At 33.8% G+C, this 14,041-nt stretch overlaps 2 protein-coding genes across 4 annotated transcripts in view; one reads left to right on the forward strand and one right to left on the reverse strand.

The window, feature by feature from the left end:
- Positions 1-14,041, forward strand: part of LOC306861931 (uncharacterized protein) — a 1,169,885-nt gene that overhangs the window by 180,914 nt on the left and 974,930 nt on the right. The window lies entirely within an intron of this gene.
- Positions 1-14,041, reverse strand: part of LOC306861925 (uncharacterized protein) — a 39,869-nt gene that overhangs the window by 5,876 nt on the left and 19,952 nt on the right. The window contains exons 4-17 of one of the 3 annotated variants that reach the window (XM_079404412.1): positions 9,508-9,957; positions 8,013-8,270; positions 6,451-6,546; positions 6,090-6,227; positions 5,214-5,306; positions 4,828-5,034; positions 4,641-4,745; positions 4,286-4,438; positions 3,740-3,907; positions 2,429-2,602; positions 2,265-2,354; positions 1,221-1,304; positions 780-898; positions 582-690 (exon numbers count right to left, since the gene is read on the reverse strand). In XM_079404412.1, the coding sequence (XP_079260538.1) occupies positions 582-690; positions 780-898; positions 1,221-1,304; positions 2,265-2,354; positions 2,429-2,602; positions 3,740-3,907; positions 4,286-4,438; positions 4,641-4,745; positions 4,828-5,034; positions 5,214-5,306; positions 6,090-6,227; positions 6,451-6,546; positions 8,013-8,270; positions 9,508-9,957 (2,244 nt within the window). The remainder of the gene's footprint in view (positions 1-581; positions 691-779; positions 899-1,220; positions 1,305-2,264; positions 2,355-2,428; positions 2,603-3,739; positions 3,908-4,285; positions 4,439-4,640; positions 4,746-4,827; positions 5,035-5,213; positions 5,307-6,089; positions 6,228-6,450; positions 6,547-8,012; positions 8,271-9,507; positions 9,958-14,041) is intronic. The other 2 variants (XM_079404413.1, XM_079404414.1) reach the window with 2 other exon arrangements.

The following is a 14,041-nucleotide window of genomic DNA, read 5'->3' on the forward strand; positions in this document are numbered from 1 at the left end:
TTAATGTAATTATAAATGAACATTTGTGTCAATTTATAGACTATATTAATATAAATTACATTTATTAAAAAAATAATATTTATGCATAAATGCAATTATGTAGTTGTAATCATAAATATATATTTGTCAACATAGACACCATATTAATACAAATTACTTAATAAATTATATATACATACATACACACAACATATTGATATCTCACAATTAAAACTTTTTTCATGATTATAAATAATTATATCTCATAATTATATCTCAATTCACGTGTCGTAACTGTGAATTTTTACTATTATTATTATTATTATTTATTTGTTTGTTTTTAATTCTGTGGAGGAAACAATTGTTGCAGGTTTGTTCAAACTAAATAAATGTGGGTATAAAATGGGTATGAAAATATTTATTTCCAGCTTTAAATAAGAAATATTTCATAATGTTTCAACGCGCAGTAATTATGTCAAAAAGTTATAGTTTAGTTTTTTGTTGAATTCTGCAATTCATTATTTCCCAGTTTTTCACTCTTAATTGATTTGATGAGTATTGTGTCTCCCTCTGCTGGTGTGGATGTGTACTCTTCATCATACCAGCTCTCTCTGTTCGGTGGAGATCTTGTGCTCCTCCTCCATCTGCTCCGACAGATCGTGGATCTTCTTCTCCAGTTTGCTGATGGTGTTGCTCATCACCGCTTTATTCCTGAGGAGACCCATCATTCAGACTTACTGCAAACTGTTATTAGATGAAGTATGATTTGATATTATACTGATGAAGCGTGAGTTTCTGACCTCTCCTCGGCTCGCAGGGTGTTCTCCAGTTCTCTGGCTTTAATCTCAGCTCTGTTGATCGAGTCCACCTCCACTCTGTTATTCTGGAGCTCCTCCATCTCACTGCGCAGAACCCGCAGCTGAACACACCAGCATCAGCATCATTACAGCAGATATACTCATGAGTAACACACACACACCATTATGTATGATTTATAAGCTCGTTTCCTCATGGGGACAATATGTGTGTTTAACTTAAATTTACCCTCCAACTCACACACTGGTGAGTACAATCTAAGAAATTATCAGCCAGTGGCTAATATTAGACATCATTTAGTCACCCAGAGTGAAGGTAGAGGGGCTGTCAATTTACTGCTATTACTATCCTTGTGGGGACATTTGGTCCCCATAATAACATGATAAATACCAGGTACACACACACACACACACACACACACACACCTGTCTCTCCAGGATGGCCTTCTCACACTCCAGCTGATCGTTGAGATCTTTCTCCTGGATGAGCTTCATCTGCAGCTGCTCCGACTGACAGAAACACACAAACACACACATCAGCTACAACCAGACTTCCTCATTATGAGAAATAAAATACATGTCATCTGAATTAACATAAAAACTTGTTTTAGATCTCATTTTCATGTACTTTAACTTGATCAAAATAAATAAAACTAAGACTCATAAAAATAACAAAAATACACAAAATTAGTACAAATTTAACATTAAAATAAAAACTAAGCATAAAATTAAAAATTCCATATATTAATAAATACTATACTAGTGTTTTTTTAATATTACTTTTTTTCCATTTGAATCTGTTTTGATGGTTAAATAAAAATTTCAATAATTGATTCAAAAAAAATCTAAACAATTTAAATCATAAAACTTATACAATTTAACAACATTTTATTAAAGTTTAACAAAAATGATTTTATAGGGCCACAAAATATTACAATTAGATTTTTCCCCATTTTATAATTTGTTAAATAATTATAAAATAAATAAAAAATGAAAAAAGCTTAACCAATTAAATTAATAAAACTTTTACAATTTAATCATTTATTAAAATGTTTACCATAACATTAATGCATTAAAACATTAATACAAAATGTTCTTTTTTTAGTAGTTTTGGTGTTGTCTGTTTCTGGATTTATGATTTGATAAATATTTAACAAAAATGGTAGTAATGAAATAAAGGTTTTAATTAACCTTTTAAAATGTAATAAAATGAAAATATAACTTTTTAATTTCTGGAACAATAGAGGTTTATTGTTAAAATGAAAACATGGGGAAAAACTGTGATAATTGCTCAATTTATTATAATTACTATTATTATTATTATATTATACTTTGAGAAGTAATAATAATAATAATAATAGTAAAACAAAGCTTTTATTGTCCTGTAAACTCCATTTTTCTGACTGGATTCTGTGATTTTGTCATGAGCCGTGTTACAGAGGTCTAAAGCGGTTTTTGGTGGTTTCTGACCTGATCCAGAGCTCTCTTGTGTTTGGACGCCCATCGCTGCTCGTTCTCCTGCAGGTCCTCCAGATCTGCCTCTAGGTCGATGATCTTCTCCTGAAACACACACAGATGCGTCAGTGGTGTTCGCGTGTGTGTCAGCGGAGGTGTGTGTGAGGTCAGCGCAGTACCTGGGCCAGCTTGAGCTGTTTGGAGAGCTCGTCTCTGGACTGTCCCAGCGTCTGCAGCTCCATGCGCAGATCCTCCACCGTTCTCTCGGCCTGTTTGCACTGCAGCTGCACTCGCTCCCGCAGCTGGATCTCCTCCTCCAGCGTCTGCTCCTTATCGCTCAGCTTATACGTCACCTGACACACACACACACACACACAGAGAGAGTCAGATGGAGCTCAACGCAACACAGCAACTCAGTACATTAGATGAACCATGATCAAATCTCTGATGCAAGCTAACAGACCTGAAAAATCACACATTTTTTTTTATTTGAAACTAATTTTGTAATTTTTTTGTAATTATTATAGTAGTGGTTTAATAGTCATTTTAATAGTACTTGTCATTTTTATTTATGTATTATTTTTATTCTTTGTTCTTGTGCTTCAGTAATGCACTGCATCTTTTGTCAAGCTAATAAACCCCATAAAATGCTACATGCTTTACAAAAATGTACTAGTAATGTCAATTAATTTTGTAATTTAATTTATTTTTTTAAATAAAAATAAAATCATAAAATAATTATTCTAGCAATTTTAATTTGAGTGGTTTTGGCATTATTATTATTAAATAGGCCTGTGTATTTTTTAATAAGGTTTTTTTTTTTGTAGTTTTAGTTATTTTATTGCCTTTTATATTGGCCAATAGCTGGAATAAAATCAGTTACGTTTTTCTTTTTCTTTTATTTCAGTTAATTTTATTGCAAGTAATGATTTTTTTAATGGTTTTAGGTAACCGCACTATGAATATACTATGATACACACTAATATTTAAAAGCCTGTGGTTGATATAGTTTTTTTATAGATATTAGTTTTTTAATGTTTCTGACAGAAGTCTCTTCTGCTCACCAAGGCTGCATTTATTTGATCAAAAATACAGAGAAATTCTGAAATATTATTACAATTTACAATAGCTGTTTTCTATGTGAATATAAGTTAAAAATGTATTTCTGTGATGCGCAGCTGTATTTTCAGCATCATTACTCCAGTCTTCAGTGTCACATGATCTTCAGAAATCATCCTAATATACTGATTTACTGCTCAACAAACATTTCTGATTATTATCAATGTTGAAACACTTGTATCACCATCAAAATATTCAGCAGCACATTTTATTTCTCAGGATTCACAGAGGATTAGAAAGTTAAAAAGCAGCATTTATTTGCAATAGAAATCTTTTGTAACATTATGAATGTCTTTACTTCTGAATGCATTGCTGCTGAACAACAGTACTGATTTCTCTGAGAAAGCGATATGAATGTGTATTAATGGTACCTCTCCCTGCAGTCTGCTGACGATCTGTGTGAGGCGCAGCAGCTCCTGGTCTTTCTCCAGCATGCTCTCCTCCAGCTCCTCCACCCGCAGCTGAGCATCGGCCCTCAGCTTCTGCTGCAAACTCAGCTCCGATCGCGCCTGATTGCCCTCCTGCAGCGCGTCTGCCAGCTAACACACAACAACACACATCACAGGACCAAAACATTAATAAAGAATAGTGTGTGTGTATGTGTGTGCGTGCGTGCGAGTGTACCTGTTTTTATATACCGGTGGGGACGTAAACCTGAATACACACAGACTCATGGGGACTTGTCACGGGTCCCCACAGGTAAACAAGCTTATAAATCACACAGAATTAAGTTTTTTGAAAATCTAAAAATGCAAACAGTCTCCTGTGAGGGCTAAGTTTAGGTGTAGGGCAATAGAATATACGGTCTGTACAGTAGAACCATTACGCTATGGAAGTCCCCACAAGGATAGTGAAACAAGTGTGTGTGTGAGTGTGCGTGTGTGTATGAGTGCGTGTGAGTGAGTTTGTGTGTGTACCTCTATCTCCAGTCTTGAAACAGTGTTGCTGAGTTCTAGAGCTTTCTTGGCTTTGGTTTCCTTCTCCAGCTCCAGCTCCTCCAGGTTTCTCTCAGCGAGCCACAGTTTTTCTGACACAGTCTGAGCGTGTTGAGCTTGTTTCTCCAGAACTTCCTGAAGAAAACACACACAGAAGATCAGCTTGAGAAAACATTCTAATATATATATTATGTAAACAAAAACTTTTATTTGGGATGCGATTAATCGTTTGACAGCACTACTAAAAATATAAACTATAATAATAAAATAAACAAATATAAAATTTGAGAGTATGGAGAAGCATGTTTATTTGTGATGCAAACACACTTTGACGCACCTCAGTGTCCTGTATTTTGTTCTTGAGCGTCTGCTGCAGGTAGTTGAATGCATATTCCTGAGTGTTTGCTTCGACCATCACCTCCCGCGCCTCCTTCAGCTCTTTCTGCAAGCAAACACACACACACACATGTTGATGACCTGTGAGCTGACAGTGTGTGTTCTGCTGTGGTAGGTGGTGTTTGTACCTCCATCTTTTTGAAGCGCTCCAGCATGACGTTGTTGTTGCTCTCTAACTCCACGATCCTCTCGCGCAGACGGTTCATCTCGCCCTGCATCTGCGTGTTCGTCCGCAGCAGATCTTCATTGTTCACCAGCAGACCTCGCATCTCGAAGCGGATCTGGTTCCTCTCCTTCTCCATCTCGATGCTCTCCGCTTCCAGAAACTGGTTCCTCTGCAGCACATAGATAGCCATATTAAACACAGTCTGCATTCTACATGGATTCTGAATGCGTTTTGTGGCCTGAAGCTCATTAGTGTACTCAATGGAGTTGTGAATTGTGTATAACATGTGAATTCTGATTTATGGATGATAATTGCAGAATAAAACATTCATGTGTGTTGCATACTGACCCTGCGACAGTCCTCCAGCTGTTTGGTCAGTTCCTGGATGAAATCTAGTTTGTTCGGCTGGTTGTTTCGTTGCATGAGTTGACTTGGAGTCGCCTTCAGTGGAGAAAACATGAGTTCAAATCATCCTCTGAGACATAAAGGTGCCCATTGAATAAACATCTATTTATTGCGTTTAATCATTCAACTAAAAATTATTTAAGCACATTTAATAAATTATTAAATAAGTATTTTTATTAGAAAACCCATAATAAAATATAATAAATACAATAAATGTAGTATATTATTTCATTCATTCATTTTGTTTTAATACATTTTATATTTATATGCATTACTTATTTTCTTTTAATATAAATGGATAGCTTTATTTTATTTGAATATAAAGTGATTGCGTTCTTTCTTTCTTTCTGTATTTATTTATTTTACTACAAACGGATCACTTTATTTAATTTATTTATTTTAACATTACATTTATATTTCTGTATGTTGATTGCATTTTTTATATATTACGTTTATATTGACATATTATTATTTTATTTTATTTTAATATAATTTATTTTATTTGTTTTATTTATAAATTGAATTTAAGTTTTTATAAATGTTTTTTTTTATATTGTCGGGTTTTCATTTAAATTTTTTTCAAAGTTTTAGTAATTTTGATTACAGTAAGTTTGTATTTGTTTTTGTCATATACAATATATAATGTCAGTTTTAAATCATTTTTATTTCAGTTTTAGATTTTGAAACCGAATGAGATAAAGTAAAATAAAAATGTAAACTTATTCTATTTCAGTTAACATACAGATCATTTTAATATAAATTGATTGCTTTATTTATGGATTAATATTTATTTCCTGATTCTCAGCGGAGCAGACTCACGTCTCGTCTGCGGGTCAGACTGTCGTATCCGGGGACTCGTGTGCGGTGGTTCAGAGCTGGACTGCTAACAGGACTCAAGCTTCTGTTCAGACCAAACATGTTCATCTCAGAGATGGTAGGTGACATCACTTCCTGTGTCTGACAGACCAATCAAAACATATTCAGAGCACTGCTTCAAATATCATGCAGTCTGAATTCATCTGAAGTCATAGAAGCTATAATAATTCTAAAAGAAGTAGATCGTTGTTGTTGAAGAGAGTGAAGTGTTGTATGTGAGACTGTAGGACACACTGTTCTGTCCACTAGAGGGACACACACTCACACACACTCACTATCATCTGTATAATGTGAGTTTATTCACCTTGAAGTCAGACATTCTGTTGATGGGACTGTAGTCCAGCGAGAGCGTCGCATACGGACTGTTGAAAACTCGGGAAGGACTTTCAAAGCCGCCCATCTGCAAGAATACAGAGAGACATTACTTTACTGTTAGAGCATGGCAGAAATAACCTTTAAAGCAGCATGTTCCTTTTAAAACTGACACCGTGATGTTTCTAATAGTAATACTAATAATTCCTATAAAAATGAAAAATAGTTGATTAAAATCAAACAAAATGCTTATATTATAATTAACAGGTTATATGAATATATATATATAAATATATATATATAAATAAATTATAGCTTTTGCTGTGACAAATATTTCATATATTTTTTAAAGACCATTTAAAATGAATTTATATTTAAAAAAATTAAATCATTTATTATTTTATTTAATGCAAAATATAAATTATATTTTCCAATATTTTTTTAAAACACATGCAAGCCAAGCACTGCATAACTGTTGGGGAAGAATTGACCAAAATAATGCAAAAGTGCATTAGTTTCTGTCATATTAATATCACTGAGATACTATTATAGTTTTTTATTCATTTTTATAGTTATTTTTACTCTACTCTACTCTGCTATATCCTACCATGCTATACTCTACTCTGCTATATACTACTCTACTCTACTATATACTATATCCTACTCTACTATATACTATATCCTACTCTACTCTACTATATACTATATCCTACTCTACTCTGCTATATCCTACTCTACTCTACTATATACTATATCCTACTCTACTCTACTATATACTATATCCTACTCTACTCTACTATATACTATATCCTACTCTACTCTACTATATACTATATCCTACTCTACTCTACTATATACTATATCCTACTCTACTCTACTATATCCTACTCTACTCTACTATATACTATATCCTACTCTACTCTACTATATACTATATCCTACTCTACTCTACTATATACTATATCCTACTCTACTATATACTATATACTATATCCTACTCTACTATATACTATATACTATATCCTACTCTACTCTACTATATACTATATCCTACTCTATACTATATCCTACTCTACTCTACTATATACTATATCCTACTCTACTCTATACTATATCCTACTCTACTCTGCTATGCTATCTACTCTATCCTACTCTACTATGCTATCTACTATATCTTACTCTACTCTACTATATCCTACTCTACTATATCCTACTCTACTCTACTATCCTATATACTATATCCTACTTTACTCTACTCTGCTATACTCTACTATGCTATATACTATATCCTACTCTACCATGCTATACTCTACTATATCCTACTCTACTATATACTATATCCTACTCTACCATGCTATACTCTACTATGCTATCTACTATATCCTACTCTACTCTCCTATATACTATATCCTACTTTACTCTACTCTGCTATATACTCTATCCTACTCTACTCTGCTATGTACTCTATCCTACTCTACTCTATTATGCTATACTGTGCAATGCAATGCTATGCTATACTATACCTAGTTTCCATAAAAAGTAACATGTTTTTACTTTGTCTGACATGCTGTCCCAGTCCCGGGATGAGAGCGACTCCATGGAGCCACGGATCACTGAACTGACCCTCGGCAGATTCCCATTGCTCCTGCTGCCAGGAGGGCTCCTGCCATCCCCACCTGACCCATTGGAGCCGCTGCTGCCGTTGGAGCCCAGGTAGAGCTGGTACTTGGGGTTGGGGCGGATTTTGGGGGTGGTGGGCTCATCCTCGGACTGAGGGCTGCTGTGCTGCTTCTCGCCGTTTAGGTTGGAATGCTGGGTAAGACAGAGAGTGGCATGAGAGACAATTAATCATTAAACATCGGAAATTAAGCTCAGCATCAAGAATCAGAACACAAACGAGTGAGGATAGAGCTGCTGTTTGAATCATAAACCAAAACACATAAACAGTGATTATTACAGCAAATCAGATGAATGTTGTGTTACAAACACTCAGAGGTCACAACAGACACACACATGCACATCTGAAGCACACAAATCATGCAAAGGGCTATTACACATCTAAAAACAACAACAAAAAAACCTATACCTATAAAAAAAAAAAACACTTTCACTTATATCAATATTTGTTATAATTAGATTATTTCAGTGTATTAGGTGTTATTTAATTGCTTTTTACCTGTATTTTATTTTATTGTATTATTTTTCTTAATGTACACTCTCCCTTATGAAATAAATTAATAAAAATGAACATAAACAAACAAATAAATAAATACAAACATAAACACAAATGTTAATCTTAATAAAATTAAATATGAAAAACAAACTTTTTTATTTAAGCTACTAGACAAGGCAACATTTCCCATTTTTATTGTTTAACTTGATGTACTAAAATAACTACAACTAAATCTGGTATAAAATATAATAATAATAATAATAATAATAATAATAGGACACAACAAAATTACTAAAACTTTAAATTTAAAATGAAAAATAAACAAAATCAAAACAAATATATCAAAATATTAATAAAATATTCAAATAAATAAAGTTAACCTTACAATAAAATAAATAAAACTAAAACAAAATAGTTAAAAAAAAGTTGATTTCAAAATAAAAATAAAAAACTATGGAAATTAATAATAATAATAATAATAATAACAACAACAACAACAACATCAACAAAGCATAACAATTCCTACAACTTTAAGTAAATTTAACAATAAAAATAAAAAATAAGTATAAAAAATGAACTAAATAAATATAAAAAAATAAAATGGGAAGTATAACAATAAAAAGCCAATCAAAATATAACTGTATACTATATAAAATCAGAATCTCACTGATAGGAAAACAACACCGCTCATGCAAAGACAAAACTCTCTGAGACATGGACACGAGTCTGGATTGGTTAGTGTCGGCTGATTGAAGCGTGTGTCTGAAATCAAAGGCTGTCATTGGCTGACTGCAGCAGATTCATGCGTGTGAGGACTCAGATTCACAGTGAAGCAGCGCGGCCGGGTCCGATACCGAGAGCGGCTCGGACACTTACCGGACTGGGATCAGCGACAGCCGCTTTGTCTTTACTGTGCTGGGACATTTGTTTCTCATCGCTCTTCTTCTTCTCGGCGCCGTGGCTTTTTTGCTCAGAGCTTTCTTGTGTTTTCGGTTCTGATGGTTCACTGGAGACCGGGTTCTGGTTCTTCCCTCTCTCTCTGCTTTCAGGTCTCATTTTCACAGAATCCCGTGCGCTCACATCTTGCCGTTTGATCTTCAGCGAGCCGAGGCGCAGCGGCGGCGCCGGCGGGCCGTCTAACCTGTATATGAGATCTTTAACGCTTCCAGAGCGCATCAGATTGGATCTGCTGATCAGTGCCGTCTTCTTATTGGCCGTCCAGATCCAGTCCTCGTCCTCCAGCGTGAGGCTCCTCGCTTTGGACGATCTCTTCTGAGCGTCTGCATTGTGTTTGGAGACACGCACAGAGTCTTTCCTCTCTTTTCCCTAGAAATACATCACTGATTCAACACACACTAGCTTTGCTTTCCTGAAGAAATATTCTTCGTTTCACCCACTAGAGTTAAGCAACTGTGATAATCCTGAGGGAAAATGCATAAAACACCCATCAAACGTGTGCGAGATACGACAGAACTGATGCATTACGACACACGCAAGCGCTGTTTCACCCAGACAGAACACAGACCAAAAAAAAGAGTCGCTCTGATGAATCACTGATTCATTCTGTCCAGAAAAAGCAGTTTTTTGTTTTCATGTAAACATTAGCATGCATCTCAGTTTATTACTGACAACCCGTATACTTTGGCAGTTTACATAGTTTGAAAATCTATAAAAAAATCATGTGCAATTGTTATTTTTTTTAATGCAAAGTAATTAAAAGTAACTAGTTCTTTTTGTTCTGGTGGGACAAACATGACAAAAGGTGTGTTTTTATTGTCTATATATATATATATATATATATATATATATATATATATATATTATTTATTTATTTAGGGGGGGGGCGGGGGGGGTTAACGTATCATGATATTACACAATACCTTGGGATTATCATCTTGACCACGGTACTTTTGAAGAGTGTTTCTTCAGTAGGCCGAGGTGTGTGAGTAATTCTGGACAGATTCAGATCCGCTCATGTGGAAATCCAGCTGATATTCCACTGAACCGCACAAATGCAATTGCGTTATGACATGTTACTGTGAGCTTAAAGAGATCAGGGACGACGAGAGGCGATGAATTCACATTATATAAGCTCTGATACTCACTAGCGGCTCTTTTACAATCCAATATTTCCCCTTCTTAAAATACAAAAAACCCAAACAGCTGGCCGTCAGTAAACACCTACACATGCTCTCACACACACTGAACACCATCATCCAATATAGCAATTAATAAAGCGTAATTATGGAAATGAGGGTCCGCGGGTGATTTTGAGGCCTAATCCAGGGACTGCCTCTGTGCTCTTCCCCAGGGACGCTGCACTGATCTCTGGGTAACAGAGCGGCCGGCTCCCCGGGTCACTCTGAGAGGATTATCACTTAATTTACGATTTAATGTGATTAATTTCATTTCAGTTGCATGAAACATGGAATAAACTGAAAAAAAAAAAAAAAAACTATATACATTAAAAAAATACCTAATAAACAATTACTAAAACTTTATAATTAAATTTATTTTTTTAATAAAAATAACAGCATCCCAAAATATTTAATACAATTTTTAGTGTCGATATTTCAGCTAGTTCTCAGCATTTCTCATTTTCATTTAGTTCAGCTCGATATACTAAAATAAACAAACTTAACTGAACATTAATAAAAACTATACTGGCATAATTTATAAAATTCTAAAAAAGACAAAAACAAACAAATTTACTAAAATCTTCAAATTTAAGTTAAATTAGAAAACATAAAAAACTAATTAAAATAATTGATAAAACTTATAGTAGTATCTAAATGACATTAAATATTTTATTAAAAATTTTATTTCAGCTAGTTGCCAAAACAAAATTTCTAATTTCCATTTAGTTTAGCTTTATGTACTAAAATAAACTAAAAAACTGAAACAAATATTAATAAAACCTATTTAAAACATTTAAAAATAATAATAAAATTGTCAAAAGCAAACTAATTTAAAATGAAAATAGAAAAATTATTTTTTTTTAAATGACAAAAACATAAAATTTAAAATGCAAATGAAAACAGAAAATGTAAAAAAAAAAAAAATTCAAATATTTAAAAAAAATATTTAATAAAACAGCAACACTTTTTTCCTTAGTTTAGCTTGATATACTAAACTAACAAACTAAAACTGCAATAAAAAAGCTATATAGATATCTAAAAAAGAAAAATGACCATAAACAAACAAATAGATAAATAAATTCAAATCATAATATGAAATGAAATGGTCCATCGGGAGAGTTGTGATATTACACAATGCCATGGGATCATCATCTTTACCGGGGTATTTCAGAAGCACTGATCTCTGGGTGACGGGTCAGAGACAATGCCAATCACTTACAGTATTTAAGAGCTCGGAGGGGATTATTGCATAATCTACGATTTAATGTGATTAATTTCCACCAAATCTGATCGGATTCTGCAAGCGTCCCGCGGGACGAGGCTGCGTCTGCGTCTCGGAGCAGTAAATTGAAATAAATGACATCATATAAGCCTGTGACAGCCTGGCATTTATGAATGTGACAGAGATGATTAACGTTATGAAGATGCGACAAATAAACTCCCCAAAATCCCCAAAGCTGCGACGATCGGCGAGCCTGTTGCTGTGGCAACTGCAGGGGTTAGTATGTAAATGAGGCGGGTCACAGGGTCGTGAGAGCGGGTCACACCGCTCCAGACGGGAATCATCGTTCCTTCAGTTCCCCATCACTCCACATCTGCCTCATTCACACAAACACCGTCGAGAACAGAGCGTGTTTTACACCAAAATCAAATGAAAAAGTCCTAAAATGGGCATCATTTACTTAATGCACATTATATTGTTTTTATGTAATTTTATGACAATTAAACAACTCTGCCTACTTGTCATTATGATGATATTTTAAAAAAATTGTTTTAATTAAAATGTATAAAGCCCAATATATAATAACCCCAATATTAAAATAAAAAGCATATACATTTTAGAATGTGTGTGTGTGTGTGTATATACACACACACACACACACACACACACACTGGTTTATTAATATTATTGGTTCCTTTGTGGATACTTAAATATTTTAAGTTAGTGTCACTCAAAGCAGTAAGTAAATTGTTTTATTTGCCTTGAAAGTAGCTGTAACTTAATAAAACCTAGTACGTATAACAACTAAGTAAAGGTAACTAATTAAATCTAAGTAAGGTAGGATTTTACGGTGTATAAAAAAAGAAAAAAATTGTTAAAGAAAATGAAGACCATGACGATTACAATGTGCATATGATGTTTCATGCATTGTGAGATTTCTACTGTTTTACAAGCTTTTATTAATGCTGATTTATTTTTATTAATGCTGATTTGCTGATGCTGATATTTGGAATTTTTGTGGGGGTTTTTTGTGCATTCAAATAATGAGAATTGGAGATTTAAACATTTTCTTAACATGAAAACAATGTCATGATGCTAAATAATCGTAGTGGTCCTGAAACAGACATCAAACATAATTTCTTGTGATTTGGGGTGGAACATGTTTTCATGAGATTCACTCGCGAATGAGTGAAGGGTGTGTGTGGGAACGAGAGATGCTGTGTGTGTGTGCGTGCCTCAGGGTGTGGTGGAGTAACATATGGTGCTGAATGGAGGATGCGCTCTGACCCAGTTTCCTGCGATCCTCAGCTCAAAATCACACTCACTGTGTCTGTGCTCTTCCATTCACAACATACAAGTACATTTATACACGTTCACACTAACACGAGCGGTGAATGTCCGAGCGAAACCTGGACGCTGTTATGTGATCGCTAGTAATTTTAGTGTCTATATGATTGACTTACACACACTACTAGTAATGTATTCATTATTCAGAAGTGACTGAAGGGTGCCTACACTGCTTTATGATATATATCAGTTTATTTCAGCTACTTTTCTAAAATACCTGAAAAAAAACTGAAATAAAAACTACACTGAAAAAAAAATGATACTAAATTTTTAAGGTAAGTGGTTGCAATCAATTTATTTTAGATAAACAACTTTAGTTGACTACCTTTCAGCAAAATCTGTTTATTTACATGTAGCTAAAATAACTTGATCACAACCACTTACCTTAAAAAATATTTTGTAAATTCAATTAATCATTTAGTTTTTTTCAGTGTAGAAAATATACAAATATTTAAAAAATAAGCTACAAAAAAAAAAAAAAAAAAATATATATATATATATATATATAACAAATGAGACCTTATTGTAAACCGTTACCAAAATTAGAATAAAAACTATAAAAGCAATAAAAAGGGATTGATTTTACAACACAAAAACAGTGCTTTTACTGCCGTCTGCATGTTAAAACAAGCTTGCCTTTAATTGATCTCTAAAGTGGCCTGTTTAATTATCATCGGTGTTATTATTACACACCCAAAACTAA

This window comes from Barbus barbus, assembly GCF_936440315.1.
Source record: "Barbus barbus genome assembly, chromosome: 43".
NCBI lineage: Eukaryota > Metazoa > Chordata > Actinopteri > Cypriniformes > Cyprinidae > Barbus > Barbus barbus.